General features: G+C 51.9%; 6 protein-coding genes across 6 annotated transcripts; 3 read left to right on the top strand and 3 right to left on the bottom strand.

The window, feature by feature from the left end:
- Positions 1 to 196: 196 nt before the first annotated feature.
- On the bottom strand, positions 197 to 6,331 carry csmB (putative chitin synthase). Its single transcript, XM_071049594.1, has 4 exons — positions 5,399 to 6,331; positions 1,786 to 5,349; positions 445 to 1,739; positions 197 to 389 (listed from the first exon to the last, which is right to left on the bottom strand). The coding sequence occupies exons 1-4, from the start codon at positions 5,680 to 5,682 to the stop codon at positions 292 to 294; spliced, it is 5,241 nt and encodes a 1,746-aa protein (XP_070900041.1). The 5' UTR covers positions 5,683 to 6,331; the 3' UTR covers positions 197 to 291.
- A 1,744-nt stretch (positions 6,332 to 8,075) lies between these two features.
- On the top strand, positions 8,076 to 14,215 carry chsE (chitin synthase class Va). The gene is made up of 4 exons (XM_071049593.1): positions 8,076 to 8,322; positions 8,386 to 8,574; positions 8,632 to 13,856; positions 13,919 to 14,215. The coding sequence occupies exons 1-4, from the start codon at positions 8,210 to 8,212 to the stop codon at positions 13,948 to 13,950; spliced, it is 5,559 nt and encodes a 1,852-aa protein (XP_070900040.1). The 5' UTR covers positions 8,076 to 8,209; the 3' UTR covers positions 13,951 to 14,215.
- A 624-nt stretch (positions 14,216 to 14,839) lies between these two features.
- Positions 14,840 to 19,184, bottom strand: BJX68DRAFT_235719 (putative dynactin). The gene is made up of 2 exons (XM_071039913.1): positions 18,636 to 19,184; positions 14,840 to 18,574 (listed from the first exon to the last, which is right to left on the bottom strand). Exons 1-2 carry the CDS (start codon positions 19,059 to 19,061, stop codon positions 14,951 to 14,953), a joined length of 4,050 nt encoding a protein of 1,349 aa, XP_070900039.1. The 5' UTR covers positions 19,062 to 19,184; the 3' UTR covers positions 14,840 to 14,950.
- Positions 19,185 to 19,329: 145 nt separating this feature from the next.
- Positions 19,330 to 21,726, top strand: BJX68DRAFT_235717 (alpha-amylase). Its single transcript, XM_071039912.1, has 4 exons — positions 19,330 to 19,908; positions 19,961 to 20,860; positions 20,914 to 20,965; positions 21,017 to 21,726. The coding sequence occupies exons 1-4, from the start codon at positions 19,810 to 19,812 to the stop codon at positions 21,655 to 21,657; spliced, it is 1,692 nt and encodes a 563-aa protein (XP_070900038.1). The 5' UTR covers positions 19,330 to 19,809; the 3' UTR covers positions 21,658 to 21,726.
- BJX68DRAFT_235713 (putative pyrimidine 5'-nucleotidase) lies at positions 21,727 to 23,094 on the bottom strand. Its single transcript, XM_071039911.1, has 5 exons — positions 22,803 to 23,094; positions 22,734 to 22,746; positions 22,634 to 22,669; positions 22,148 to 22,573; positions 21,727 to 22,088 (listed from the first exon to the last, which is right to left on the bottom strand). The coding sequence occupies exons 1-5, from the start codon at positions 23,025 to 23,027 to the stop codon at positions 21,928 to 21,930; spliced, it is 861 nt and encodes a 286-aa protein (XP_070900037.1). The 5' UTR covers positions 23,028 to 23,094; the 3' UTR covers positions 21,727 to 21,927.
- A 182-nt stretch (positions 23,095 to 23,276) lies between these two features.
- On the top strand, positions 23,277 to 26,186 carry BJX68DRAFT_67016 (uncharacterized protein). The gene has a single exon (XM_071049592.1). It carries the CDS (start codon positions 23,460 to 23,462, stop codon positions 25,929 to 25,931), a length of 2,472 nt encoding a protein of 823 aa, XP_070900036.1. The 5' UTR covers positions 23,277 to 23,459; the 3' UTR covers positions 25,932 to 26,186.
- Positions 26,187 to 27,020: the final 834 nt, after the last annotated feature.

Raw genomic sequence — 27,020 nt, 5'->3', positions numbered from 1 at the left:
AAATTCCTGCGGCTCTGAAAAGGTGCCGAATGCAGGTGTAGGCTAGTAGTAGTACAAATTGAGGGGGATTCGAGATGTTGAATGAGATACAGTATTAACATTGGTAGGTATTTGCGTCGCTGATAAATACAGTGTAGAAGAGTAGATAAAAAGTGCCAGTCATCCTAAACGCCATGTATGCCTTTGCTTCCGAAACTTGAACCTTGCACAGGAGCGCTACATTAATATCAAATTCCTTTGTTCCTTGAAAATACACCACGTAATAAGCAGGTCTCGAAATCAAGTAAATGCTCACATGCTTGCGAGCTCGTTGTCAATTTGGCGATCGAGGAATGCTCGCTTGTCACCGACGAGTGTCGTCTGGAGTCGTTGCTCGACCAAAGCGCGGACTGTTGCAGAGTTAGTCATGTGTAAGTAAGAAGATGGCGGAGTGTCACGGCTTACCTTGTTTCTTGGTGACGGTATCGAGGTCAACCTCGGCGAGACAGGCGCGGATCGCCTCTGTAATAGCGCTGTCATCCGGCCCGTTGACACCGGTGCCTCGGAAGTCGAATGCGCTGGCGGGCCGCGAATTGAAACCGCCGCCGACTGGGCTGCGTGAGCTTCGGCGTGGTACGCCAAGCAGATTGTCTGTGCTTTGCATCAACCCGACGCTGTGGCGGTTGGTCATGCCGCTATCTTGAAACTGGCTGAGGTTGCCCATGGACATGTGCCGCGACTGCATGTTGTTCGCCTGGAGAGGCTGGTCGGTGTATCGGGAGAAACTGGAAAGGTGGGAATTCCTGTTGCCAGGGACATTTGCGCCAAAGGGAGCTGGTGATTGCGGCGGCATGTAGGAGTGACGACCTTGACCAGGGAATCCAGTGAGAATTGTCGACGCAGGCTTCACAGACGAGTACTGGGAATGCATATCATCCATCTCCATGACCATGTCATCCATGTAGCGGCCAGCGTAGTAGCCCTTTTCTTGCCCTGCAGCATAGTCGCCACGGCGGCCGGGAAGGTTGTTGGCAAGGGCGTAGTCGTCCCAGCGCTGGAGGGGAATGCTGCGCGGGTCAAATGGCTCGTCCTCGACTGCAATAACACGCTTGGAACCCTTCTCCCCAATGACGACACGTGTGTTACCCCAACTGAAGTCGTCCTGCTTCCAGAACGAGTACAGCGGAAGAACGAAACTGTAAATCGGGTACGCCAGGAGATAGATGATCATCCATCCAATATGCTGCCACTGGCGCTTGACGATGAAGATGATCGCTTGCAGACCGTAGATACCGGCCAACATGATGATGGAAATCAGTGGGAATGGACCGGTATCGCTGGCAATAAGGTAGATCAGGTAACCAAGGTACACGCAGGTTGCTGGAAGGATGATTGTTCCCAGGAGATCGACCATGACGACAAAACGCATACTGAAACAACAGAACCCGCAGAGGTCCTTCAAAGCGGCCAACTCGACCAAGTTGTGAACAGTCGAATTGATCCACCGACGTCGCTGGGACAAAAGAACTGACCATGTCTCAGGCGCTGCCGTGCTCGCGTAGGCATCGGGAATGAACTTGTACGACATGGTTGGGAAGTGCTTGGTCATTAATGTAGTCAGATATCGATCCTCACCAAGGGCCAGCAGGTTCTTCTTATGGAGTGTGTCGACGTTGTTGTCGGCATATTCCTCGATCAGCTTGTCCGCAACAATCAAGGGACGACCCCGATCAGCGGTACGAAGACGATACATACAGAAACTGCAACATGTTAGTATAGAAAGAGCTGAAGAAAAAGTCGACTTACCATCCGGGAAGACAGGTAACGCTGCCAAACAGAGACTCGAAAGCTTTCGCGAGATGGTGAGAGATATAATATTCGTAGACCTGAATCATTGTCCACCAACTTCGCTCCTCGTTCTGAAGACTCGTTTCACCACAAATACCAGCAATCCGAGCGTCATTGGCACAGGCGGCTACAAGACGGTTGAGAGAGTCCTCTCGTACACTTGTATCCGCATCCACCATCAGACAGTACTCATAAAGCTCGGGGTCAACACCGATGACGTTATTGATCTGGTGGAAGATTTCCAGCTCAAGAGGAGACATTGGGGCACGGTGGTGCACGCGGTTGAGGAAGCTAAGGAGAAGGACCTGAGAGTCTCGTTTGCCCCTGTTACCGGGCTTGGACTTGCTCTGTTCAGACTCCTTGCCGACCTTGACGACGACAATGTAGGGTACCACGTTGCCCTCGTACTCATAGAGACCAGAGTACACCTTGCCATAGTTGAGCTGCTCGCTTCCCTGGCCAATGGATTTTACCGGCAATGCTGGGGGGTCGATTTTGGGATCGACTCCTAGAATGTCGAGCACAATCTTTGGAGTTGGTCGATCGTTGCCGCCACCGACAATCATACCATCACATATCACAAAGATAAGCTTTCTCTTGTTGTCGTATTGAAGAGCAGTGAGCGAGTCGAGACCCTTGCGGAGGGCATCTTCACCTTCCGTGTAGGCAGGCACCATGCAAATAACGAACTTATCCTGTGGAGCAGGACGACGCTTGGTTCCAAGCTGCAAAGCGGCAAGGAACTTGACGAGAACAACAGCGCAAATAAGAATCGTGAACGCTAACAGAATCCAGTTGTTGACGGTGCATCGCGCACTCTCTCGGAAATCCGTCCTTCCCTTGTAAAAGACATAATCCAGGCAATTTGCAGCTTTCCTGAAGGGTTCGTCCAGCAATGGCCATTTGTCAGAGACGTCCTGGCCGGGATAGTTCTTGAATAGATCAGTGATAGCAGCGGGGAGGTAGTCGTAGGTTTCGAGATCGTTCATGTCATCCAGGGTAGCGAAATAATCGGTCAAATCATACACCTTGTTATGAGCAATGACCCACTTCCGCTGGTCGCTATTCTCCGCTTGCCTTTTGACAGTACCCCTTGTCCAAACCAGATCTCCTTTATAGTACTCCTGCATCTTTGGCAGGAAGTGCTCCTCATACCAGGTGTTTTCTTTCAACAGGGTATTTGGGTTTGACTGGAGACGGCCAGTCCTGTGAATGGCAAGAGGTTGGTCGTCCGTGGCCAGAGTGTTGTTGTTGCGCAATTCAATCGACGTGTCGTTTACATAGGGGTAGCACAGGCGAGTCAACGGAGGCGGAAAGTAGGCGTCTAGGTTCTTACCAGCCAATGGTTCCATCAAAGAAGGAGTTGCTTCCGGTTGCACATCACCATGAGTGACCTTTGCAAATTTGGTGATGTCGTAAACATAGCCGCGGACTGACACATAGTAGTTACTGCTTGTTGAATGCCAGCTGACTTCTCTTTCGTTCCAGGCCTTGTCTTTATTCGGGCAAAGCAGGTCACCAAAAGCGATGATGTAGAAACAGACGATGCCGTTGAAGAGGAGAATCAAGAGGACCAAAATGACCTTTTCTCGCCAGGCCATCCGCACGTCGGGTCGTTTCATCCGCCCGACATAACGAAGCATGAATGACGGGATCCAAAAGGTGAGTGCCCAGACAAAGCCAGTCCAGACACGGCGGCCAAAGGTAACCTCGGCCTTTTCTATATGTCTGGGGTCGCCATTCTCGGGATCGCCGTCGAAGTAAACGTTGTCCCACTTTTTGTCATCGCCTTTGTTGCCCAGGCCATAGTCACCGACCATGTTCTGGGAAGGAGGAACAGTGGGTGCAATAGACTTGGCGCCTCCAAGAACACTGGGAGCCATTCTGCTATGTCTGAGTAGATTGCTCTGGCTGCCACCGAGAAGACTTGCAGATTCGGCCATGGGTGTACTGACATAATTCGCATCGAGCATGGGGTTGCTGTAGTTGTAGGAATGCGTCGAAGGTGGTTCGTCGGGTTTCAGGTCAATCATCGTCTCGGCCTCCCACCAGGCGTTTTCTCTCATCCAAACCCGCTGGTGACCGACGAAAGCATCGCCATTTGTCCATCCCCTCTGCATGAGCCAACTCTCCACACCATCCCTACCATCGGCGCAACCTAGACGAGCATACCGACTGACAAACTCGTCCACGTCAAAGTCGGCAGTAAAATCGAATTGCTTGAGACGGCGGTTCGCCCATTCCGCAAGCCGCCACTCGCGAATCTGGCGAGACACGGCACCAGCTGACCATGAGGATGTCGGCACGGAGGGGCTGAAGGATTCCGGCAAATCGTCACTGGGGTGGACAGAAATGTGGTGCCAAACTCTGCTGCTACCGAGAGTACTGGCAAGATCGAAGCGGCCCTTTTTCCCTACGGCAATTCCTTCACCTTCAACTGGAGTCAGGATTTGCCGAAGGAACGAATCGGTATCAAGATCGATCCCGATCTTCTCCAACACGCCCTGCCTTTTGTCCAGTTCATAATCCTTAGCGGGGTCTGTGCTAAGTCCAAGATCTGGCCCGAACTGCTCAACCGCAGCTGCCATCTCACTGGTGACGGCTTGCCCTACAGGAGGTGCAGGGACGCCATCATCTTTCATTTCCGCATTGATACCGACTGTGTCGTCAAATACGTTCCGCAACGCAACGGCCTTTCCAAAGGCTGGGCGGGGCATATCAACGACAGCAATGCTAACAGTGTCATCGTCATTCCACTGCCCACCTGCCCCTGATCCGTTCGCGTTGAGTTCCTGAAGCTCGCTGGAAATGGCTTCGTTCGCTTTGCTTAACACCCAGTCAACGAGGGCTTCATAAATGCCGGTAATCAGAAGCTCTCGTTCATCGGTAGCGCATTTGTGCAGGAGAACCTCAGGATCCACACCAAGGAGATCCCCGACTTCTTCGCAGGCTCCCTCGAGTTCTTCTTGATCTACGAGGAATCCGGCTGCGTTGCCCAGCTTGAGCAGCCCAGCAAGGACCGAGAGGAGATTCCGTAGGGAAGCTCCTTTGATCCCGATGGCTTTAAGAGCAACCCTGAAATCTTCCGCAGCGGCAGCATCGTCGGCGGTAGGAAGATATGATGGCGGAGTGTACGTGCCGGACTTGTTCAGCAAGGCGTAGGCAGAGGGCTCTTGCAGAGCTAAGAACTCGCGCTCAGCTTGAGTCGAGGAGGACGTGAGAAGGTAATAGAATACATCAAAGGCACGGTATCCAGGTTCTGTTGGGATATCAAGCAGTCCTTTGCGGACATTGATGCCAGAAGTGGACAAAGCCAGATTGAGGGCAACCAAGTCGCCTTTGAGGGTAAATGTGAAGTTGGCAGATAAAGCGGAATAGAGAGCATATGAGGGATTAAAAGACGTAACGGCACGAAGAAACGGGTTGAGTGCAGAGAGCGCAGTGAACGTTATGCTAGGGGTTCCGAGAGGCAGGGCGGTTAGAAACGGTTCAAAGACCGATGGAGTCGATTGATGGGTTGAGCTGGAGTTTTGGTTAGCAGTGGATCAACATAAAACCATCAGACACAAACCATAAAACAATGCAACCATCTTCTGCTCTTCGCCGTGCGTGTTCCCATGCTCTTACTGCCAGCTCGCGGTCTATCGTGCCTCCACTGTGACCGTCCGGGCCAACCTGGGTTGCGGTTACCCAGGTGTTGACAGCCAAGCTTGAACCGGCATCCAATTGATATGGTAGCCCTGAAGTGTAATGTGCATGAAGGGCATTCAGCAAAGTAGTGGTTGAGACCTGGTTCGTTGGACGGCTACCTCCAAGCCCGGATTGAGTCGAATAGACGGAGAAACGGTTCGACATGATGGCGAGCCGTTTTCACGTAGATAGAGGGCTGCCAAACAGATCGAGGACACCAAGGATAATACCCCAGAAAAGAGCGAGGAGAGTCACGGTATGAGGATTAATGCATGAGTCTCGGTGTGATCAGCGTCGAACGATCGTGGGGCGACGCCTCCGTTGTTGATAGCTGTTGTGTAGGTTGATTATCGGGGTAGGTGTTGCAAATGCCGGTTGGGAGGGTTGGAGCGATAGGATGCGATCGAAACGACTGTGCTGTTCTCTTTCTTCCGATCTTCCGACTTTTCAAGCGAGCGTTGGGGAGCGGAGGTCGTGAAACAAAGTCCGTGGAGGCGGAGTATTAGGGGAGATAATGTAGATTATTCGAAGCGAATGTGGACGCGGAACAGAACAAGACGATCGGCCAAAAGACAGGAAGCAAAAAGCGAGGCGATGAAGATGACAAAACAAAGAGAAGGCAGAGCAACGCGGGCGAGAGAAAAGAGAGGATGAGTCGCCTGTGATGCAGCGACGGAGTGAATCGATTTCAGCGGTTGTTTGGGCGACTCCCTCGGAGCTGGACTTTTGCAACTTGAAAATTACAGTACAACTACTTAGTACTAGCCCGTTGATTTCTCCAGACTAGGCCGATCAGCTATTGAAATTTGATCTAGTGTCTGGTTCTATTTTATCTCCTCTCGTCAGGATTTCTCTTATTTCGCGTATCATTCTCATTATTATTCGACTCGAGAACCCCTACAGTGATATCTTGAACTTTTCTGAACTGCTCCCAACCTCACATCGAAGCCTCATACTCTGTCTTTCCTGGGCATCGCATTGTGATGGCCACTCTCCAAAGCCTCTTTTTCCCTTGGCGAATCAACGCTTGAGAGAGGGTCTCGGCCGGGGTCCTGGACCCTAAAATAACAACCAGTGTCTCACCCACTAGAATTTCTGCGCAGCTTCGGGTCGTGTCTCACCCAACGCCAATCGATCTTGCAAGATCGCCACCGAGTTAGCAGATGTGTTCCAGCTTGCTACTATTTTTTCAATCTCTTGTTCCAGATGATGCCAGAAGAGGAGCCATCTGATGGGTGGGGAGAGGCCTTGCTGTTTATATTCGGATTTCGGCCTTGAGGCGCAAAAGGTTCTCGCCATCCGGAATTTAAGCTAACGCTAGTAAATCTAATGTTGAGTATTTTTCTCCTCCATACAGGAAGACCGATTTAGTAATTGCAAACCGGACCACAAGACCGTTCAAAACAAATCAAATGATCAGGTCTCCTTGTCTGAGCCCTTCCCCTCAGTTTTGCCTCGAAGTTTCTGAACCCACACCAAAACCTGTCAGCGAAACCGGGGTGCCATGCCGATCCTGACAATGACGGCCTATGACAATTTCTCAGTCGGTTATCTTGCATCATTTATTGATCCTGCCCATCCGACAAGCAAGAAATAGGGGAACCTCAAAAGTCCGGCCCCTATTCTGGTTCCTGTGTCTGCGTGGCGTTGAATGATTGACGCTATATTGGCGTGGCCGATTGGACAGAAGCTCTGTCTCACATTCTTCAATTCCAGCTAGCCTGGTACCATATGCGAAACAAGGATTGGAAAATTCCTCCTCATGACTGATGATAAACTATTTTAAGAGCCTTAGTCAGAAGCGTGAGTCCACTGAGCCGCTTTGGTGGTTCCATTCAGAGCATAACCAGGGCTCTCTCATCCAGGGGTCAACCAGAGAACCCTTCTGTTTGCATAATAGACTACCCAAGAGAGTAACCAGGGCAGACTCCCTGTAGCTGATGTGTGAAATAATTGGAAGCAATTAGAATAGCGAATACTCGACCCGGAGGGGAAGAAGATCATTTTGTTCTTGAACAGACCAGCCGATTCGACAAGGGTTCTCAGAAGTTTTGGGCCCCTCTTGGCGGCGTATGCAAAAAACGTGGTTGAAAACACGCTTGTATCAGCGGCGTTCCAGGCTTGCCCTCTGCAGTTTTCCCTTTATCACAGGTCATCCCAGAGGACTGCCGCCGCCGCCGATTGTTGTTCGGTCTCTGTTGCTGTGGCTGCTGTCCTTTTGTCTTTTCCTCTTCATCTTCATTGAACTCGATTCTGCTGTCGCTTTCGCTACTATCGCTTCTTGCCTCTGGCCTGTTTGTTTCTCCCATCGGCTTTCTAATCCTAATCATTTGGTGATCGTCTCTCGTTTGATCTCCCGCATTGACTTTCTCCTCATCCACGATCACTCGTTTCGCGCTCTGTTAACCATCTTGAGCCTCTGATACAGCCCGCTTCGACTCGCCTACATCGCATCGGACTCGTTATTTTCTAATCAAGTTCGATCCTCAAGCAGCTTGGGCTTGACTGTCGTTGTTTCTGCTGCAGGAAATGTCCGCCGTTCTCGCTTTTTAGGAATTTGTCCGACAGGCAAACTTTCGTTCACATCTTGCGCCATCGAACCGTCTCGAGACAGCGCTCGACTGCCAACACTTGGCGTATAAACTAACACATCCCGCACGATCGTCTGGGTAGATATTCTGAACTTCCGGCCATGGTTGGAGCTTCGCCAGCGGGACATACTCCGTCCCATGTGCAGTCGTCACTCCCCTCGCTACCTGCACATTTACAATCCGACACTCATCTCACAGCGCATCTAGCCAGCCGGTAAGCTTAACATTAGTTTGCAGCATCGTCCGCCCCAGCCGTAACTAATCAACCCCGATCTAGATTTCATGTTGGTCTTCCAACTGCGCGGCTTTCTTCCCATGCGCTAATCAGTCTCAACACCTGCACATCATCGTCAAAGGGTCCTGATGGCGGTAAGGAAGGAAGTGCGATGGGTGAGGCGGAGGACCTCGCCCGTCGTGCCTTTACCCGGCTGGGTGCTCGTGGAGAAAATCAAGCAGTTGTGTTCCTGTAAGTACACTAAGGTTGACACTTTCAATGTAACTGCTACTAACTACATATCCGCAGAGGCGAGAGTGGCTCTGGAAAAACGACCATTCGCTCACACCTGCTTTCTTCCTTCTTATCATTCTCATCCACTCCGTTGTCGTCCAAGTTGTCATATGCCGCCTTTATTTTTGACACACTAACTACAACAAAGTCATTGACCACGCCCACCGCCTCCAAGGCCGGCCTCTTCTTGGAGCTGCAGTATGATGGATCTTCGTCTGTTACACCTACGTTGATCGGTGGTAAGATTATCGATCATCGACTCGAGCGAAGCCGAATCGCTTCCGTCCCCACTGGTGAACGAAGCTTCCATGTCCTCTACTACTTGCTTGCGGGCACAAGTGCCGCGGAAAAGGAACATTTGGGATTGGATAGTCCTATCCACGTTACAACTGCTGGTGGCAGGCTCTCGTCGGCTAACCACAAGAGATGGAGATACCTGGGCCACCCAACGCAGCTTAAAGTGGGAATCAACGATGCGGAAGGGTTCCAGCATTTCAAAACGGCACTTAGGAAACTGGAATTCCCCCGGAGTGAGATTGCTGAGATTTGCCAAATACTGGCTGCGATCCTTCACATTGGCCAGCTTGAGTTTGGTACTGGTCAAGCTACGTTGACCGGCGCTGAGGAGTCTGGTGGGTATTCCCACGAAGGCGGCGAGACAGTTACTATTGTGAAAAACAAGGAAGTTCTTTCTATAGTCGCTGCTTTCCTCGGTCTCCCAATTGGAGAGTTGGAGGCCAGCTTCGGTTACCGAACCAAGACCATCCACCGGGAGCGTGTTACTGTCATGCTTGACCCGAAAGGAGCTCGGCAAAATGCTGACGAGCTCTCACGCATTTTGTACTCACTTCTAGTTGCCTATGTGATCGAAAACGTCAACCAGAGAATCTGCGCTGCCGAAGACAGTGTCGCCAACACTGTATCGATTGTTGACTTCCCCGGATTTGCCCAGGCTTGTTCTACAGGCTCAACACTCGATCAGCTTCTCAACAACGCAGCTATCGAGTCCCTTTACAATTTCTGCCTTCGCTCGTTTTTCGATCGCAAAGCCGATATGCTCGAACGTGAGGAGGTTGCCGTTCCTGCGACCAGTTATTTTGACAACACTGATGCAGTCCGTGGTCTCCTGAAACAAGGAAACGGTTTACTCAGTATCTTGGATGATCAGACGAGGCGCGGGAGAACGGATGCTCAATTCCTTGAAGCTGTGCGAAGACGTTTCGATAACAAGAATCCTGCCATCAACGCCGGAAGCTCAGGATCCGGATCTGGATACGGTCTTGTTTCACAGAATGCACGTACCTCGTTTACCGTCAAGCATTTTGCTGGCGAGGTTGACTACTCGACTACAGGGCTTCTGGAAGAGAACGGGGAAGTTATCTCTGGAGATTTGATGAACCTGATGAACTCTGCTCGGAACGATTTTGTTAGAGAGCTCTTTGGTCAAGAGGCTTTGCAAACAGTGACTCACCCAAAGGAGAAAACGGCAATCATGCAAGCTCAAGTGAGCTCAAAGCCTCTGCGAATGCCTAGCATGGCCAGACGGAAAACAACCCCCCCTTCGCGCCTCACATTTGATGTTCCAGTACCAGAAGATCCGTACGAGTCAGAAAGTCAAACCGGGAGCTCCGCCAAAAACTCATCTAAAAAGAAGAGCGGGATGCTCATGGGTAGTATGCAAGGTGCCGCTGGGCAGTTCCTCTCGTCTCTTGATATTGTGAACAAATGCCTAAGCTCCAACAACTTGAACCCTTACTTTGTTTTCTGTCTAAAGCCAAACGACCGGCGGATTGCCAATCAATTTGACAGCAAGTGTGTAAGGGCACAAGTGCAAACCCTGGGGATCGCAGAGATCAGCCAACGGCTCCGGAATGCCGACTTCAGCGTCTTCCTACCTTTTGCTGAGTTCCTTGGACTCGCGGAAGTCGGCAATGTCGTGGTTGGCAGTGATAAGGAGAAGTCCGAGGTTGTCTTAGACGAGAAGCGCTGGCCCGGGAATGAGGCTAGGGTTGGCAGTACAGGAGTCTTCCTGAGCGAACGATGCTGGGCAGACCTCGCCAAGGTTGGAGAGCGTGTCATTCCTTCCTACGCCGCGGAAGATGATGGTGGCGACGCGATGCTTCATCCTCGGACTGCTACCTACGCGGACTCGAAGGTGCGCCTCCTAAACCCCGCGGATCATTCACCTGGCGCCTATATCTACGGCGATGAATCCAAGCAGGGATCTAACGCGAGTCGCGACTTCGATGGACGCTCCGATGCTGGACTCTCTGCGTTCAACTCTGGAGATATGTTCCGGAACCTGGAAACAAGGGAGCAAATGCTTGAGAAAGGGAACGAGAAGCAAATGGAAGAGGTCGATGAACTTCCTGTTTCCGGCAGCCGGAAGCGCTGGATGGCTCTCGTATGGTTGCTCACTTTCTACATCCCAACTCCTGCCATTCGCTACATCGGTCGAATGAAACGCAAGGATGTTCAAGTCGCCTGGCGTGAGAAGTTCGCAATCAACCTCCTTATCTGGCTGTGCTGTGCCATCGCCATCTTCATCATTGTTGGATTTCCAATGCTTATTTGCCCCACTCAACACGTCTTCTCCGCCGCGGAATTGTCGTCGCACGATGGGAAAGATGGCCACAGTGCGTACACATCCATTCGCGGTATGGTCATGAACCTTGGTGAATTTATTCCCGCCCACTTCCCGGGTATTGTCCCTGACTCTGCGTTGGAGAAATACGCTGGAAAGGATTCAACTGCGCTCTTCCCGGTTCAAGTATCAGCCTTGTGTTTGGGTAAAGATGGCTCCATCGACCCGAGGGTTCTACTTGACTACAGGTCTACAAACTTTTCTGGCTCCATTCCTTCAGCTAGCGCCGGGGACCCTAACTCCGTGTATCACGACTTCAGGTATTTTACTGGCGACCTTCGCAAAGACTGGTACGCCGAGCAGATGAAGTATCTGAGATCCAATTATTACAAAGGCTGGATCGGTTATAGCTCTGAGTACTTGCACACTCTAGCCGACAAGTCACAGAGTATCGCAAGTATCAACGGAAAGGTCTATGACTTGACAGCATACGTCACTGGAGGTCGAAGGATCCAAGGGATCGAGGGTGAAGACATTCCTGCTGGCATTGACACCGACTTCATGGAACCTCTAGTCGTTGACCTCTTCCAGCAGAAGTCAGGCCAAGACATAACACAATTGTATAACCGTCTACCTTTGAGCCCTAAACTGCGCCAAGATATGACGCTCTGCCTGGACAATCTTTTCATCGTCGGTCATGTCGATACGCGAAACTCCACCCAGTGTCAGTTTGCGCGTTACTTCATCCTTGCAATCTCGATCCTTATCTGCTCGGTCGTTCTCTTCAAGTTCTTCGCGGCCCTGCAATTTGGAAAGAAGAATTTGCCAGAGAATTTGGACAAATTCATTATCTGTCAGGTTCCAGCGTATACTGAAGACGAGGAATCTCTGCGCCGTGCGATAGACTCCATGGCTCGTATGCGATACGACGATAAACGCAAGCTGCTTGTTATCATCTGTGACGGTATGATTATTGGTCAAGGCAACGACCGTCCGACTCCTCGAATTGTCCTGGACATTTTGGGAGTTCCTGAATCTGTCGACCCAGAGCCACTCAGCTTTGAGAGTTTGGGTGAAGGAATGAAACAGCACAACATGGCGAAAGTGTATTCGGGCTTGTACGAGGTCCAGGGCCATATCGTTCCTTTCCTCGTTGTCGTCAAGGTTGGAAAGCCCTCCGAAGTCTCGCGGCCCGGTAACCGTGGCAAGCGTGATTCCCAGATGGTCCTTATGCGTTTCCTCAACCGTGTCCACTACAACCTTCCTATGAGCCCTATGGAGCTCGAGATGCATCACCAGATCCGGAACATTATCGGAGTCAATCCCACATTCTACGAGTTTATCCTCCAGGTCGACGCCGATACCGTGGTTGCCCAAGATGCCGCCACACGGATGGTCTCTTCGTGTCTTAACGATACGCGCATCATTGGTGTCTGTGGTGAAACTTCCCTAACGAACGCCAAAACCTCTGCAGTGACCATGATTCAAGTGTATGAATACTACATTTCCCACAACCTTACTAAGGCCTTCGAGAGTCTTTTCGGGTCCGTCACTTGTTTGCCCGGTTGTTTCACCATGTACCGTATTCGATCCGCCGAGACCGGAAAGCCGCTTTTCGTCAGCAAAGAGGTTGTGGAATCCTACTCTGAGATCCGTGTCGACACCCTGCATATGAAGAACCTGCTGCACCTCGGTGAGGATCGTTACCTGACAACTTTGCTCCTGAAACATCATCCTAAGTTCAAGACCAAGTACATCTTCCGGGCACAGGCGTGGACGATCGCTCCAGAAAGCTGGGCTGTGTTCCTCTCCCAGCGTCGTCGTTGGATTAACTCTACCGTGCACAACTTGGTCGAACTCATTCCCCTCCAACAACTTTGCGGTTTCTGCTGCTTTAGTATGAGATTCGTTGTTTTCATTGATCTTATCAGTACGATCATTATGCCCGTGACCATCGCCTATATCGTGTACCTCATTGTCTGGCTTGTTCGCGATACGTCTACTATTCCGTGGACCTCGTTCCTTCTCCTCGCGGCTATCTATGGTCTACAAGGCATTATCTTCATTCTCCGCAGGAAGTGGGAAATGATCGGCTGGATGCTTATCTACATCATTGCCATGCCTGTGTATGCCTTGGCTCTCCCTCTCTATTCATTCTGGCACATGGACGACTTCAGTTGGGGTAATACGCGTATCATTACCGGTGAAAAGGGTCAGAAGATCGTCATTTCAGACGAAGGCAAATTCGATCCAGCCTCTATCCCTAAGAAGAGGTGGGAAGAGTACCAAGCCGAACTCTGGGAAGCGCAGACCTCGCGAGACGACCGCTCCGAGATCTCCGGCATCTCCTACGGCACCAAGTACCACCCGCCTCAGTCCGAGTACGGCTTCGGTGCAACACGCCCAATGTCGCAGCTCGAACTGCCTCGCTACACTTCTCGCCTGTCTCTCGCGCCTTCTGAGATGATGAGCCGCCACATAGACATGGAAATGGAAGAAGTTGGCAACCTACCCAGCGAAGACGCGATCCTTTCGGAGATCCGCGATATCCTCCGCACTGCGGATCTCATGACCGTCACGAAGAAGAGCATCAAGCTGGAGCTCGAGAGGCGCTTCGGGGTGAATCTCGATGCAAAGAGGCCATATATCAATTCTGGTAAGCTTTCGTCATCCACTATTTTTAGACTATTTGGACAATTACTAACTCGAACTCTGCAGCCACGGAAGCCATATTATCGGGCAATCTCTGATTCACTCCGTTGTCGCTATATTAGCTTGGTCCAGCGTTCCAGCTTTTTTCTCCGTCTTCTGATTCGAGTTATGACATTTGTATAAAAAAGGGGTCTTTCTTCGAATTTCTACCTGTCTAACCACCTACTCCATCTAATATTTGCATCCTTCTCACATCAGATGTCTGAAGAGTCTTTGAGCCGGCGTTTTCTCTATATTGGTCTTGACTGTTGAGTACATTACTTGCGCATCTTGGTATCGAGTATGTCCATATATCATACATACATTATATTTTGCCATTTGTGCCCATATTCGTTAGTTGAGGAGACTTTATTTTTTCCACTTCATTATGTAGATAGATGATGACTGGAATCATAATCATATGAATGATGCCAAGTCCCACAAACATTAGCCCTATTTATCTTAACTTAGGTCTTGAAACACCCTTCTGGTAAACTTTTGCGAGCATTTCTAACAAACGTTTCCACAAGTTCAACTGCACTACCTCTATTATTCATAAACGAAACTACGCAAACAGCATTTCACCTGCATGAATGTGTTCTATCGCAGGTGCAATGTTCCGGTTGTCCAGACTCTCAGACGGCGCACAAACCTCCAAGCTGGGTGTCTGTTAACGAAGGCTAGACTGGCTATTCTAGGAGTGATCCGTTGTGAAAACCTCATTTTGACGACGAAGTCTGGCCGGAAGAGAATGAATTGGCGGCATTTGAACACCGCGAGATGATGGAGTGGAAAAGGGAGGAGTGCGGAAGGAGTAACGAGAGGGACAGAAAAGGCGAAGCAAGAGGTAACGGCAGAGCATACATGGAGCCAATTCTGGCTCTCTCTGGCGAGAGATTCCAATACGCAACTGATATTCCAGGCTATGTGCATCAAAAGTAAATATGGGTATAAGTGTGTACAGATATGCTTATAAACAGTAGACAGATTCCTGACCGAGACGATTCACCTCTTCAAACGGTGGACTAGAGTCATATGCCCCAAACAGATTGACAAAATCTAAGGCAACGAAGCTATAGTTAGTTCGACAGGTTGATCCGTGATTGCAGTCTTGCGCGCGTCCTGCTCCATGCCGAGTATCTGCCAAGCACGGCCCATCATGCCATGGCCCAGCCCCTGGGGAAAGCCGAATATAGAAGGCTTAGAGGCGTGACCCTGCTGACGGGCGATTCTTTCCTTTTTGGCGGCGACCAGCCTATCCTGCTCGCGTTCATGGCCGACAACTTCAGCCTTCCATTCGGTCCAGCGTTCGAAATCCTCGCGTTGTTGGAGGACCTGGTATCGCAGTTTCTCCTTTGCAGGGCGCCAGCCGGTGCGGTTATGCGTGGTTTTGAGGTCGCAAGGACTGGACTCTTGGGTCAGCTTGAGGAGGTGAGCAAGAACATCGCGGCTTTCGGAGGCGGACTGCTGGATCTTCTCGCGTTGAGGCGTTGTTATCGATTTCTGGGAAAGTGGTGCATCCAACCAGGCGTACAGTTCTGCTGACCGTTGCACCGAGTAGGGGTCGAGGATGGTGGCTCGGCGGCTCTCCTCGCGAAGGAAACGCACGGCGGCCTGGAGACTCTGTACTTCTGATCGTAGTGCTTCGTTTTCCTTCATTGCGGCCAGAGAGACAGCATTGTCGACGACAACGCCGGTAGCCGCAGTGACACCTCCACCGGCACCGGACATGCGCTTGAGCCGCTCAAGCTGTCCTTTGATTTCGTCCCTCTCGGCCTCAATAGCTTGCAGATCCTTGCGCTGAGTTTCCACAGTGGCTTTGAGGTTTGTCTCTTGCGCCGTCATCTCCTCGATCTTGGCTTCCAGGTCCTTCACAGCGGCTGCTTTCTTACTTGCTTCGCGCATGCGCGACTCCACTAGCTCGACTTTGATGGTTTGCTCCTCGATCGTCTTGTCTTTAACTCCAAGTGCAGTAGACGCTTCATGGATCTCGTTTTTCAGTCGGCGAATCTCCTCCTCGGCATCTGGAGAGTTAACTTTGTTGGACTTGAGCTCTGCAGCTCGCACAATCCACGGAAAGGGCCGTTTCTCGAATTCGGACGTAATGGACAGGTCGGACGAAATAGAGCCGAGCTCTTCTAGAGTGCCGCTGAGGCCGTGCAACATGGTGAAAATGAACGACATAGTGTCAGTGTTTTCGCTCCCCGCCTCTGAAGACTGGTAAAGATTAGAAATCTGTGACATGTTCGTCAAGATCTCAGGCAAAGTGATCGGCTCCGCACGGCTTTCGTCGCTGAGCAGTACAACAATGTTCTCTCCCAACTGGCGAGATAGACTCGAAAGATCCTTCGCGGAGTCCTCCGCTTGCTTAAATGGGCCACAAGCGTCGTGCGAAAGAGCAAGAGACCGCGCTTGCAAGTCACTCACGGCGCGGCGAATCTTTCCCATTGCAACCTTTAGACTGCGAGCCTGGGAGACGAAATCGTCCATCTTACCGAAGAGGAAAGCAGCCTCCTCATCGGGGTCCTCAGACTTGGGTAATTTGGACCTCAGCAATAGAGTCAGCCGCGACATTGAGGATACTGCATTTTCGATGTAAGAGTATGTCAGCTTTGAGCGCATGCAAAGTTCGTCGGCGAATGTCTCCAAAGATGTCGGAAGGAGGGTTTCCGCAAGATGGGAGAGCAAAGCAATGGATCGTTGCAGCTCCACAGCGCACTTTTTCATATTCAGCTCGTTCTTTTTCAGTCCCTCGAGCCAGAAGTTCAGCGTGCGTTCCACAGGTTCCAGTTCGAAGAGCGAGCCTTGGATGCTGCCGAAGCTTTCTGCAGAACAGCTGGAGATATAGTTCTCAAATCGACTGCAAATAGAAGCTATCCAGAGAAGTTTCTCAAGGATATCCTGGGCTGTAAACACATCCTCCGCGGCAAGGGTTGACGATTGCTCAGTGACCATCCCATCGACTGTCATGCTCATCAAAGACGCCTTAGAACTGACCCGTTTGAAGCGTAAAAGTGCGAGAACAGAGTTTCGCTCAGTCTCATAATACTCGGGCAGATACAGCTTCACAATGGAGAGATGCTGCGTATCTTCATCGGCCTCGATGCGCTTGAGCTCATTGTCAATCGTCTTTGTCTGTGCTTTCGCGACTGATGATTGCAGCTTGAGATTCAAGTCCATCATTGCTCTGGACCGCGCAGTGAGATCGGTAGCCTCAGCCTCCGTTATCTGTTGCGAGGCCCGCATATCCTCCAGGTCTGCTTGCAGCGTTGAAACGAGCTCGCGGAAGCGTGTCAGCGTATATTCCAGATCCTCAATGACTTCATCCTGCTGCTGGACTCGGCGACTTTGTTCAGTAAAGAGGGCTTTTCGGTGGTCGATCTCCTCCTGCAGCTGCTTTTCCGTCTCGACATGGTTCCATTCTAGCTCGTCGTTGATCTCCTTCAAATCCTCTAGATCTGCGATTGCCGCGGTGAGGTTATTGATCTCCTCCTGATACCGCATATTCTTGTCGGCCAGCTCTTCAATCATCTCTTCGGCACCAAGAGCCGTCTCGAGCTGTTGCTTCAGGTCTTCCACATTATTTTCGGAAACCAATAGCTTTTCCTTGGTAGCCTCATACTGAGACTTAATAGCAGAGTAGTCTTCCAGATCCTGCTGGAGCTCCTGGATTTGGTCCTTCAACTCTGATTCCTGCTGTTGAGTCATGTCACGAAGACGGAGGAGGGCTTCTCGGAGTCTTTCATTTGTCTTTTCCATCTGCAACCATCCATGGCTAGACTTTTCCTCTGGGCTCATGACTTGGCCAAGCTCCTCATTTTCCTCTCGCAGCACCTCAGCTTCTAGCTGCAGCTCCTCAACTTTGAGTCTGAGGGCTTCGGATTCATGCCTGAGCGCATCGGCAGTCTCTTCCGCCATTTCGCGGTCAAGAGTCGCAATCTCCATCAACGTCTCGTGCTCGGCTTGGAGCTTTTCGATCTCTTCAACTCTGGCTTCAGCTTCTTTTAGCTTTTTGCGCAACTCTGTGATCTCAAGCTGTTGTGGTTGATATTTTGCTTGTAGCTTCTGGATAATCCCTTCGTATTTATCGCGCTCCGACTGCAACTGCTCCAGCGTTCTTAACTTCTCCCGGTCATCAGCTCGTTTCTTCTCCATTACTCTCAGCTTGGTCTTCAACTCGTCGAGCTCCCTGGTCACCGCACTATTCGAGACAGACCGTTGCGGCGCAGCCGGAGCGGGTGATGGACGGGTGGACGCCGTTCGCCCGGGGGCTGGAGCGGGTTTGGCAGCTTTGGGCGCGAAATCCGCGGTCTCGGGGTTATCACTAGATCCATCTTGAGAGTTTGGCTCGGAATCGTCCGCTGGCGGGCTTGTGAGCTCTTCTGATGTCCGATTATTAGAAGCCGTCGGTCGCAAAGCTGGCCGCTTCGACATTCCCGGTGTAGACCCTGTTGGCCCTTGGAAACTCTGTCTATTTCCCTTGACCCCCGACCCAGATATAGATGTTCGAGCGGCTCGTGGGGCAGCAGAGGGAGGCGGAGGAGGACCCATAGGGCCCTTTGTACTTGTCGGCCGAGCCTTGGTTGCGGCAGCGGAGGGTCGCGGGGTGGTGGTGCCGGACGACCGACCAGAAGCGGGCGTTGATGAGGTGCTGAGCTGCTTTGTAGGCGATCTTGACGGGGACTATATCAGATCAGCAAAGGTTAGAGAATGTTACCGGAAGGCTTTATAGCAAACAACGAACCATCAAAGAGAGCCGCTGAGCGGCGCCTTTCGGTACGGGTGTCGGGCTAGAAGCCCCGACGCTTTGTCGTTTGGTGTTCAAAGAAGATATGGAACCTGGCCTGCGCAAACCCGGACCTGCAGATAGACCGCTTGGTGCGCGACTTCTGCCCTGTGCGGGAGCGGCAGGTCTGGCAGCCGGTTTCGCTGCTCGAACCGGCCGTTCAACGATTGCTGTAATAATGGATGGACGAACGAACATCCCGTATCCTGGTTCACACTCGAAATAGCGCTCCCCTTGCACAGAGCCATCATTCTTTCCATCTCCATCTTCCAACTCAACGCCGACCCAGTCGCCAGTGGCGAAGCGTGTACTCCCAACAAACCGGACGGTGGCCTGCCTGCCGTCATTGAGGGTGACCACACAGCCTACAGTTAGGTCGGCCATGCCTATTGTCGTGATAGGGAGCTCCTGCGCGCACAATTGGCCCAGATGCAGGAGTTCCGGGCGCAGTAAGGAGGGCAGGAGACAGGCGTTGGTGGTCGCAGTATTGTTGTTGTTGTCCGCCAGGGGAAGCTCCGCACCGCCGTCTGGCTTCGGCTTCGGGGATCTTCGCGTCTCGGCGTCGCGGTGCCTGAAGCTCAAGGCACCAACAGCCTCCCTTCTTGACGTCGTTTAGCTTCGTCCTTTCATCCCTTCAACCCCTATCGTTTGCCCTGTCTTCAGGATCTATGTACCGCAGGCCCATGTCTTTTAGCTCAGAGCGCAGGGTGACAAGCTACTTGGATACTCCTTGTTCCAGTTCTCTTGGGACCCTTTCTAAGCCTGCCACCATGTGCGCCCTTCAAGGTGACAGTGTCCCACACGACGGGATGACATCCGAAGAGGAGCTGCCTCCTGGGTTACTCCTCGTACCTTGTGACGTCTTATCCAATGCCTAGGATATCCGCGAAGGGAGTACCTGGATTGCCCTAGCAATCTCACAGTAGATGACATAGCTTGAAGACAAGGATATAAAGATGTAGAGTTCTCCTGTTGGACTGGGTCTCAACTGATTCATCAACAACCCAATCCATTCTGGCTATTCTCTAATCCCATATACTGGCCCTCCTTTACTTCTAACCAATCCCATACACTTTGGAACTTCCCCAACAAATAGCACAGACTGCTACGACAAGGTCCTCACGTTTGAGCCATGCGGCACTTCACCTATTTGGGCGCCATTTCGGCTCTCGCCAGCGTAACTGCTGCGAAGTTTCCTTCAGCTCAGCAATGGGCAGAAAGATCGATTTATGTACGTCTAAAACTCATCACTATAAAACCAGAACTAATACTAGCTCTTATAGCAAGTCATGACAGATCGCTTTGCAAGACCAGCAGGCTCGTCAGACGAGCCCTGTGATCCGTACAAGTACTGCGGAGGATCCTGGACCGGAATCATCGATAGGCTGGACTACATCCAAGATCTGGGGTTTACGGCAGTCCAGATCTCGCCTGTCGTGGAGAACATCCCAGAGCACACCACGTACGGTGAAGCGTACCATGGGTACTGGCCGCAGGACTTGTATGCGCTCAATGAGCACTTTGGAACCGCAGACGACCTCAGAAAGCTGTCTGCGGAGCTCCACAAGCGAGAAATGTACCTCATGGTCGACGTCGTGATCAATGATATGGCACAGGCTGTCAACGGGTCTACTACTTCAAATGGAGAGCCAGATATCGACTGGTCACGCCTCATCCCGTTCAACGACGAGAAGTATTACCACCCCTTCTGTAGCATCACGGACTGGAACAATCCGGATATGGCGAAGAATTGCTGGTTCAGCGCAGACACCGTTGCCCTTCCTGATCTCAACACGGAGGATGCAACAGTCGTCTCCATGATCCAAGAGTGGGCCAAGGGTCTGGTTGGCAATTACTCGATTGATGGCCTACGCATCGACGCGACCAAGCACATGAACGATGCCTACCTGACTAGCTTCAGTGAAGCCGCTGGGGTCTTCACAATCGGAGAGGTCTACACCGAAAACACAGACGCCGTTTGCAGGTATCAGGAGTTTGTCTCTGGGCTCTTGAACTATCCCATGTACTCTCCGATGATTCAGGCTTTCACTGCAGGGAACATGCCAGGACTTGCTGAATCGGTTCGGGCTGTGCGCAGCCAATGCAAAGACTTTACACGTCTGGCAAGCTTTACTGAGAACCATGACACCCCTCGCTTTGCATCTCTGATCAATGATACAACTGTACGTACCCTATAATCATGTCGCACATACCACATACTAACCCCTCGACCCAGCTCGCCAAAAACGCCATGGCCTTCAACATCCTCTCCGATGGCATCCCCATCGGTAAGTCCACCTCAACCATAACCCTCTAAACCCTACTAACAAATCCACCAGTCTACCAAGGCCAAGAACAACACCTCCGAGGCCCATCATCCCCCTACAACCGCTCCCCCCTCTGGCCAACTAACTACACCACGACTTCCCCTCTCTACAACACAACCGCAACGCTCAACCGCCTCCGCAATCACGCTATCCGCCTCGACTCCACCTACATTACAACGCACAGCGAGGAGCTATACCTCGACGGATCCACGTACGCAACCCGCAAGGGCGCCGAGGGCAAACAGATCGTCTCCGTCTTCTCGAACCAGGGCGCCGGCGGCGGTCCGTATAACCTTACGATCCCGGGGGCGTTCAAGCCGGGGACGGAGGTCGTGGAGGTTCTGAGCTGTAAGAAGGTGACGGCGGATAAGGAGGGGAGGATTACGGTTGAGATGGATGAGGGGGAGCCGATGATTTTCTTTCCGGCGAAGAGGATGGCGGGGTCTGGAATTTGTGGATCTAAAGAGAGGAAGGGGCCTGCGGCTTTGTGTGCAAGTGCCGATGGGAAGGGGAAGAATGAGACGGCGGTAGGGAAAAATCACACAGAGAAGGAGACGGCGTTTGAGCACTCGTCCTCGGGGAGTGGGGTTTCGATGTCGTTGAGTATGGTTCTTCTGGGTGTTCTTGCTGGGGTCGCTTGTTGGGTTCTTTGATGATGGCTTGCCTAGTCTTGCTCTTACTTTCTCCATATTTGTTTAGTACCTCTCGCTGGGAGCTGGGCTTTCGGAGGGAGTCTTATTATATTTAATAATAGTCAGTATCAGTATAAACATGTTCTATCACTCTTATACTCATAAGAATGTATCCTGAAAAGTTCTCAACAACGTGAAATAAGCTGTAGAAGAATGGGGTCGTCTCTTCATAACGCCATTGTACCGCGTTCTGTCCTCTATTTAGCGTCTATTCATGAATCTTGGGATTTATCATTTCTTGAAAAGGTGAGGGAAGCACGTCCGCAGCTCTTCCAAATCCTGTATTTGGAATTGTGAGGCTGGAACAGCAGGTGCTGGAAGACCTGGCTCGACAAGGTGCGCAACCTGCCATCCGCGCGCCGCAGCATGCTTGCAATTTAAGCCAGAGTCATCTACAATTCACTAGTCAGCGAAGAATCTCCTTACGAATGAGACGGGAGACAAAACTGACCAACAAAGTAGCACTGCTCCGGGCTCAGCGCATTAGCTTCCTTCTCCGCTTTGTCATACATGACTTGCGACGGCTTGCAGACGAGCGGCGGGTTCGAGTAGTCGCAATACGTGATTCCCTCGAAGAGATCGTCAATCTGCAGCAATTTCACTACCCGTTTGCCGTGGGTTACGTATGCGTTTGTCAACAGCCATAGTCGCACTTTGCTCCGGTCGATATCCTCGAGTAACTTGCGCAGCTTGAGGTCGGGCTCCAGGATCTTGTCGAGGGGCAGGGCGTCGTCGACTTGGCGATTGAACTCGAGGGGGTCGATCTTGTGGTGCCGCGTCAGTCCTTCGATGGCGAGACCGTATTCCTTGTAGTATTTCATGTGGAGCATGTGGGCGTCGTCGCTGTTGAGGGAGAGGTGGTGGACGAAGAATTCGTCTGGAGGTGCGACATGTGTTAGATGGTGTTGGGTGTGCGAACAAAGGAGGTATAACGTACGGATCAGCTTTTGCATCTCATCGTGAATGTTGCTTTCTGTGCGCGAGGTTCTGTCAGTCATTGGGTCCGTGGTGAAGGTGCGCAAGAAGGGGAGTCACACTTCGCGAGTATAGCTGGTGAGGTGTCAGTCAGCTCTAGGAAGGCTAATCGTGAGATTGGAGATACGTACACAATTGTCAATGTCGAAGAAGAATACCGGTCGAGGGTCTACCATTGTGGTTGTGCTGAGTAGCTTGATCGAGTCAATTCCTCGTCTGTGGTTGCGAAGGGGAGCGCGAGTCGAGAGGGTCGAGAGGGACGAGTAATATGCGGGGGGAAATAGTCGAGAGTGGGAGGGGCGCGGTAGCGAAACAGGCGTGGATTTAAGACAGGTAAAAGGAGTAAGATTCCTCATCCTACTCTGAGAGATGAGTCACAGTTCTGTCACTTTGATAATCACTGCAACGATAAGAAACTCGTATAGTTATCCTGACTCCTGAGTCCCTGTTGCGACTCGGTACTCTCTCTCCCGCGGCCGCAGCCGCTCGGGCATTCCATACAGAGATTAGCGCCTCCGCAGCCAAGGCATGACGCCTGAGGCAGGTGATCTCGTCCGATTTTCCACGGCTGGAGCTGGCCTGCGCTTTTTCTCCTTTCAATGACGCTCATCTCCAATCTCTCATTCGCCATATCATTAACGACTCGACACCTAGTCGCTCGTGTGAAGTGAGCTGGTGGATTGAGTTACAACTATATACCTGGAAGGTCATGCAGCAATATTGATTGTCTGCTCAGGGTTTGTGTGCAGCAGTGATCACCTCATCCCCTTCCAACACATTATTAGAGCATGGCAGCAACTCAGCTTCCCGCGAGTGCCGTGGCATCAAAGCTCCCATCAGGACAGGAGAACCGCGAGTATGAGAAGATCTTAAGAATAAGCGAGGACATCTTTTCTGGGACTCACCCTAGGTTGAAGGTTCCGCAGCAATTTGTTCGCAAGGCCGTGTCTCGCAATCCGCCTGCGTCGTTGACGCCTCAGAACAAGGCGGACGAAAAGGCCGTTTTGCCTCCTAAAGGCCCATCGCGATCTGCCGCTCCTGTCTCGAAGCCCACTAGCTCGCACAGTTCGGCTACGGCCAATGGGCCCTCGAGCACGGCAGGCTCGGCGCGTATCCTCCCTAAGCCTGCCTCCGAGATTGATCCGATCTTCCTTGAGAAGTCGGACGACTTGGTCCGGGCAGAACTGCAGTTGCAGAGACAAAGGGTTGAAAGAGAACTACGGGAACAGCTTGAGCTGAAAAGGCAGGAGTCAAAACAAAAGGTTTCCATACAGGATGCGACACCTGATTTTGATGTCTCTGATGTTCTAGCAAGAGCATTTGAGTTGGTTAAACCGTCTCCGTCTCTTGAGGGCCCTGGCCCTGCGGCGCCCAGCGATTCGTTTGATGAGAATTCCTTTTACTCGAGCAGAGCGCCTGACTCACCCCAGCATGGTGACCGCTACCACAAGCGATCCTCGGCCTCTTCTTCCAACCCCGAGGAACATGGCGCGGAAGCCACTAAAGGGAGATACTCAGATGAGTTGCAACGGCTCGAAGCCCTCAACCGTCCTGACTCGGATCAGTCAATGCAAGATACTTACTCCATTGCAGACCACCGGACTTCTCATAATAGGCAACCGCACCGTCCTGAAGATACCTCAGCATACCTAGCCCAGCCCGTTCGCCAGCAGGTCGATCCTATAGAAGAGCCCGAATACTCCCCTCCAGCTCCTGGTGTTGCCCCTATGGAAAGAGTGGAAGTGGAAAGTTACGAACCACAGAGGGGATATCCGCAAGGACCGAAACGTCGGGCACTCGACCGAGAAGACCGCTATGCTCGACCATCGGAGTCCCCGCCGCATCGTGTACGGGTAATACGGAATCATATTACGTCCCCTGCGGCCCCTCAACCGTCCAGGGTCTCCCCTCTTGCCATTGCCAAAGCTCCCTCGGTCAACCAGCACCATGCTTCACGCCCAGAGTACGAACCAGAACGGCACGGTAGCCCCGAGGTTGTTGCCACTCAGCCTGTGATCTCTAGGAAGCGTAGACGATTGCAAGACGACAAGGACCGCGGGTACAGACAGGGTGTCGGTTCAGTGAAACCGTTCATCAAGGAAGAGCCAGTTTCGCCCCCTCCTTTTGCAGATACACCACCCATGTACCGTGCACGCGCTCCTCAGGAAGGGCCCGTCTATATTGATGTTTCTTCTCCACGATATACTCCAGTGGTGGAAAGAAGGGAACCTCAGCCTCCTCTGAGGACTTCAGCATATGAATTAGAACCGTATGATGAGACTCATGGTGATTCAGGCATACAGCGCACAGTGTCACGGCTTAGTACACGGCGGCCAATGCGAGACGACCAAGATCTACGGAGAGTCGCAAGTTTGCACCAGGCTCGGAAACCCGAATACGTCCGCGAGTATATGGACCAGGGCAGTCCCCACCCATCTCGTGGGCCTTATACAATTGTTGAACGTCTGCCACCAGAGAACACCCGGTATTATGAGGAACCTGGAGCGCCTCCGCCGAGGCGTTTTGCCTCGCCGCTCCCACCGCAGATGGCCGAAACGTACTATAATGATTATGTTGTGGCGCCGCCTCCGCGGCGCATTGTTATCGATGAGCATGGGAATGAGTATTACGAAGCTTTACCCGCACCGAGGGTGCAAGCTATGCCTCCCCCATCCAGCCGGATACCTCGGTCTGATGTCTACGAGGGGCCTCCCCCGATTCGTCACGCTAGCATGCGGGCAACGTCTGTCGTGGAAGATCCGTACGGTGGTCGAAGGTATGTGCAGGAAGTGCCCCCTCAGGGGGCTTATCGACGGGTCACCGACTATGCTCGGCCTACTCCGAGTGAACGGCGCCCTTATCCTGCTCCATTCGGTGTGCAAGAACCATATCCGCGTAGCAGCAGTGTGCAGGTCCACGACTATGCAGGCCGACAAGGCCACTATGTGGAAGAAATGGAGCTGCCGCGAGAGAGGATTGTGCGAGTTCCGAGTGTGCGGCCACCGACGACGACGAGATATCAGGAGCCGCGCGAAGTGATTCAACGGGTGGAGAGCGTCCATCCTGGCGGTCGTGATATGAGCGTATATATGGATGAGGAGACGCGGCATCCCAGAGAGTACATTGAGCGACCGCCTGTATATGTAGCTACGCGGCCTGTGGCCCGCGAGGAGCGGTACTATGACAATGGGGAGCCAGAGCGAATCGTGCAGCTTGACGGGACGAGGGATGGGGCCCACAGGGCTTCTCAGCGCTACTGAGGGGCGGTAGAGTTTGATTTAGAGCGTGGGGAGAGTTTCCTGTGCTTCGGGTTCAAAAGCTAATCCGGATTGTTTTGTACACTTGCAGCGAAGCATGATTGCTCGCAAAAGCTATCGGAAGATCGTGCATCGACTGTGTCTCAGCGAGAGAACCCGTCTGAAGCCTATTGAGGCGGCACTCGGGCAAAACTACACATTATAATTCTCTAGCAACCAAAGCATGAATGACAAAGGTTTCTGTCCAACGTTGGTTTGATAGACTTGATCGACGTCATCCTCCCGGGTAGTCAGGCTCGGTGGGTCGAAGGAAAATCGCCTGAATTAACTCTTGGACTTTGGGTTCCGTAGATTACTCTATGATGGACAGGAAGAGGCCGGATGAGCGGCAAGCTCGGCGTGCCTCAAAAGACCTGAACAATACTAATAGTGTTGGCGTAAGTGTTCGCTGGTTTTCACAAAGTCAATAAATATCCCAGAGTCTGGTGTCTTTTCTGTTGATCTGATCGTCACCCGGTCGAACTGGATACTAGGCGCTGATCCACCCTGTCATACTGTACCAGCAACGAACAGCCAGGAAACTGAGGGAAGTTCCGAGTGTTGCGTGCTATCCAGAGGGTATCTTGACCCGAAACTTACATTTCGAGTTCAAGCCACAGCAACAATCGCGGTCAAATAAGCATACTGTGTCCTCAGTCTCTGACAGATGGTTAGAGGGCCTTGAACTGTGACATCTGAGCCCAGAACAGCCGGTTTCGACGGCACGTGATTTGCTCTCTCGCTTGCGCTCGAAATGGAATCGCCGGTGGACCGTGCAGAAGGCTTCATCGTGAGGATGACGACTCGACGAGGATGATTCCATGATGTTGGGCCAACAAGATTCCAACGGCCAGGGTTTGTTACCTTTCTTCTATGGAGAGAAGTAGGAGTTAGCCGGAGTATTCTAAGCCTGGATTTTCCCCCAGAGGAACGCTCAGCCCTGCCACTCAGCCAAGCTCAGCCCTTGGAGCTCCCTTCTGCATCCCTTGTTGGGTTTGACCAGCTCCCTCGCTTTTTCGCTGTTGTCGGTGTAACTGGCCTCGTGATAAGAAC

Source organism: Aspergillus pseudodeflectus, assembly GCF_044049435.1.
Source record: "Aspergillus pseudodeflectus strain CBS 756.74 chromosome Unknown BJX68scaffold_17, whole genome shotgun sequence".
Classification (NCBI taxonomy): Eukaryota; Fungi; Ascomycota; class Eurotiomycetes; order Eurotiales; family Aspergillaceae; genus Aspergillus; species Aspergillus pseudodeflectus.
This window is presented reverse-complemented; position numbering and strand designations above follow the sequence as displayed.

What these genes read in the sequence shown, in the direction of transcription:
- BJX68DRAFT_235719 (XM_071039913.1), bottom strand. Translation starts at nt 19,061, where the DNA reads ATGGCCGACCTAACTGTAGGCTGTGTGGTCACCCTCAATGACGGCAGG. An exon ending in CTCAGCGGCTCTCTTTGATG is followed by an intron (nt 18,575 to 18,635) that starts GTTCGTTGTTTG and finishes GATCTGATATAG; the next exon opens with TCCCCGTCAAGATCGCCTAC.
- BJX68DRAFT_67016 (XM_071049592.1), top strand. Translation starts at nt 23,460, where the DNA reads ATGGCAGCAACTCAGCTTCCCGCGAGTGCCGTGGCATCAAAGCTCCCA.
- chsE (XM_071049593.1), top strand. Translation starts at nt 8,210, where the DNA reads ATGGTTGGAGCTTCGCCAGCGGGACATACTCCGTCCCATGTGCAGTCG. An exon ending in AATCAAGCAGTTGTGTTCCT is followed by an intron (nt 8,575 to 8,631) that starts GTAAGTACACTA and finishes ACATATCCGCAG; the next exon opens with AGGCGAGAGTGGCTCTGGAA. An exon ending in GAGGCCATATATCAATTCTG is followed by an intron (nt 13,857 to 13,918) that starts GTAAGCTTTCGT and finishes CGAACTCTGCAG; the next exon opens with CCACGGAAGCCATATTATCG.
- BJX68DRAFT_235713 (XM_071039911.1), bottom strand. Translation starts at nt 23,027, where the DNA reads ATGAGGAATCTTACTCCTTTTACCTGTCTTAAATCCACGCCTGTTTCG. An exon ending in TGAGATGCAAAAGCTGATCC is followed by an intron (nt 22,574 to 22,633) that starts GTACGTTATACC and finishes TCGCACCTCCAG; the next exon opens with ACGAATTCTTCGTCCACCAC. An exon ending in GGAGCAGTGCTACTTTGTTG is followed by an intron (nt 22,089 to 22,147) that starts GTCAGTTTTGTC and finishes AGTGAATTGTAG; the next exon opens with ATGACTCTGGCTTAAATTGC.
- csmB (XM_071049594.1), bottom strand. Translation starts at nt 5,682, where the DNA reads ATGTCGAACCGTTTCTCCGTCTATTCGACTCAATCCGGGCTTGGAGGT. An exon ending in GTTACCTGTCTTCCCGGATG is followed by an intron (nt 1,740 to 1,785) that starts GTAAGTCGACTT and finishes AACATGTTGCAG; the next exon opens with TTTCTGTATGTATCGTCTTC. An exon ending in TACCGTCACCAAGAAACAAG is followed by an intron (nt 390 to 444) that starts GTAAGCCGTGAC and finishes ACTCTGCAACAG; the next exon opens with TCCGCGCTTTGGTCGAGCAA.
- BJX68DRAFT_235717 (XM_071039912.1), top strand. Translation starts at nt 19,810, where the DNA reads ATGCGGCACTTCACCTATTTGGGCGCCATTTCGGCTCTCGCCAGCGTA. An exon ending in GGGCAGAAAGATCGATTTAT is followed by an intron (nt 19,909 to 19,960) that starts GTACGTCTAAAA and finishes TAGCTCTTATAG; the next exon opens with CAAGTCATGACAGATCGCTT. An exon ending in CTCCGATGGCATCCCCATCG is followed by an intron (nt 20,966 to 21,016) that starts GTAAGTCCACCT and finishes CAAATCCACCAG; the next exon opens with TCTACCAAGGCCAAGAACAA.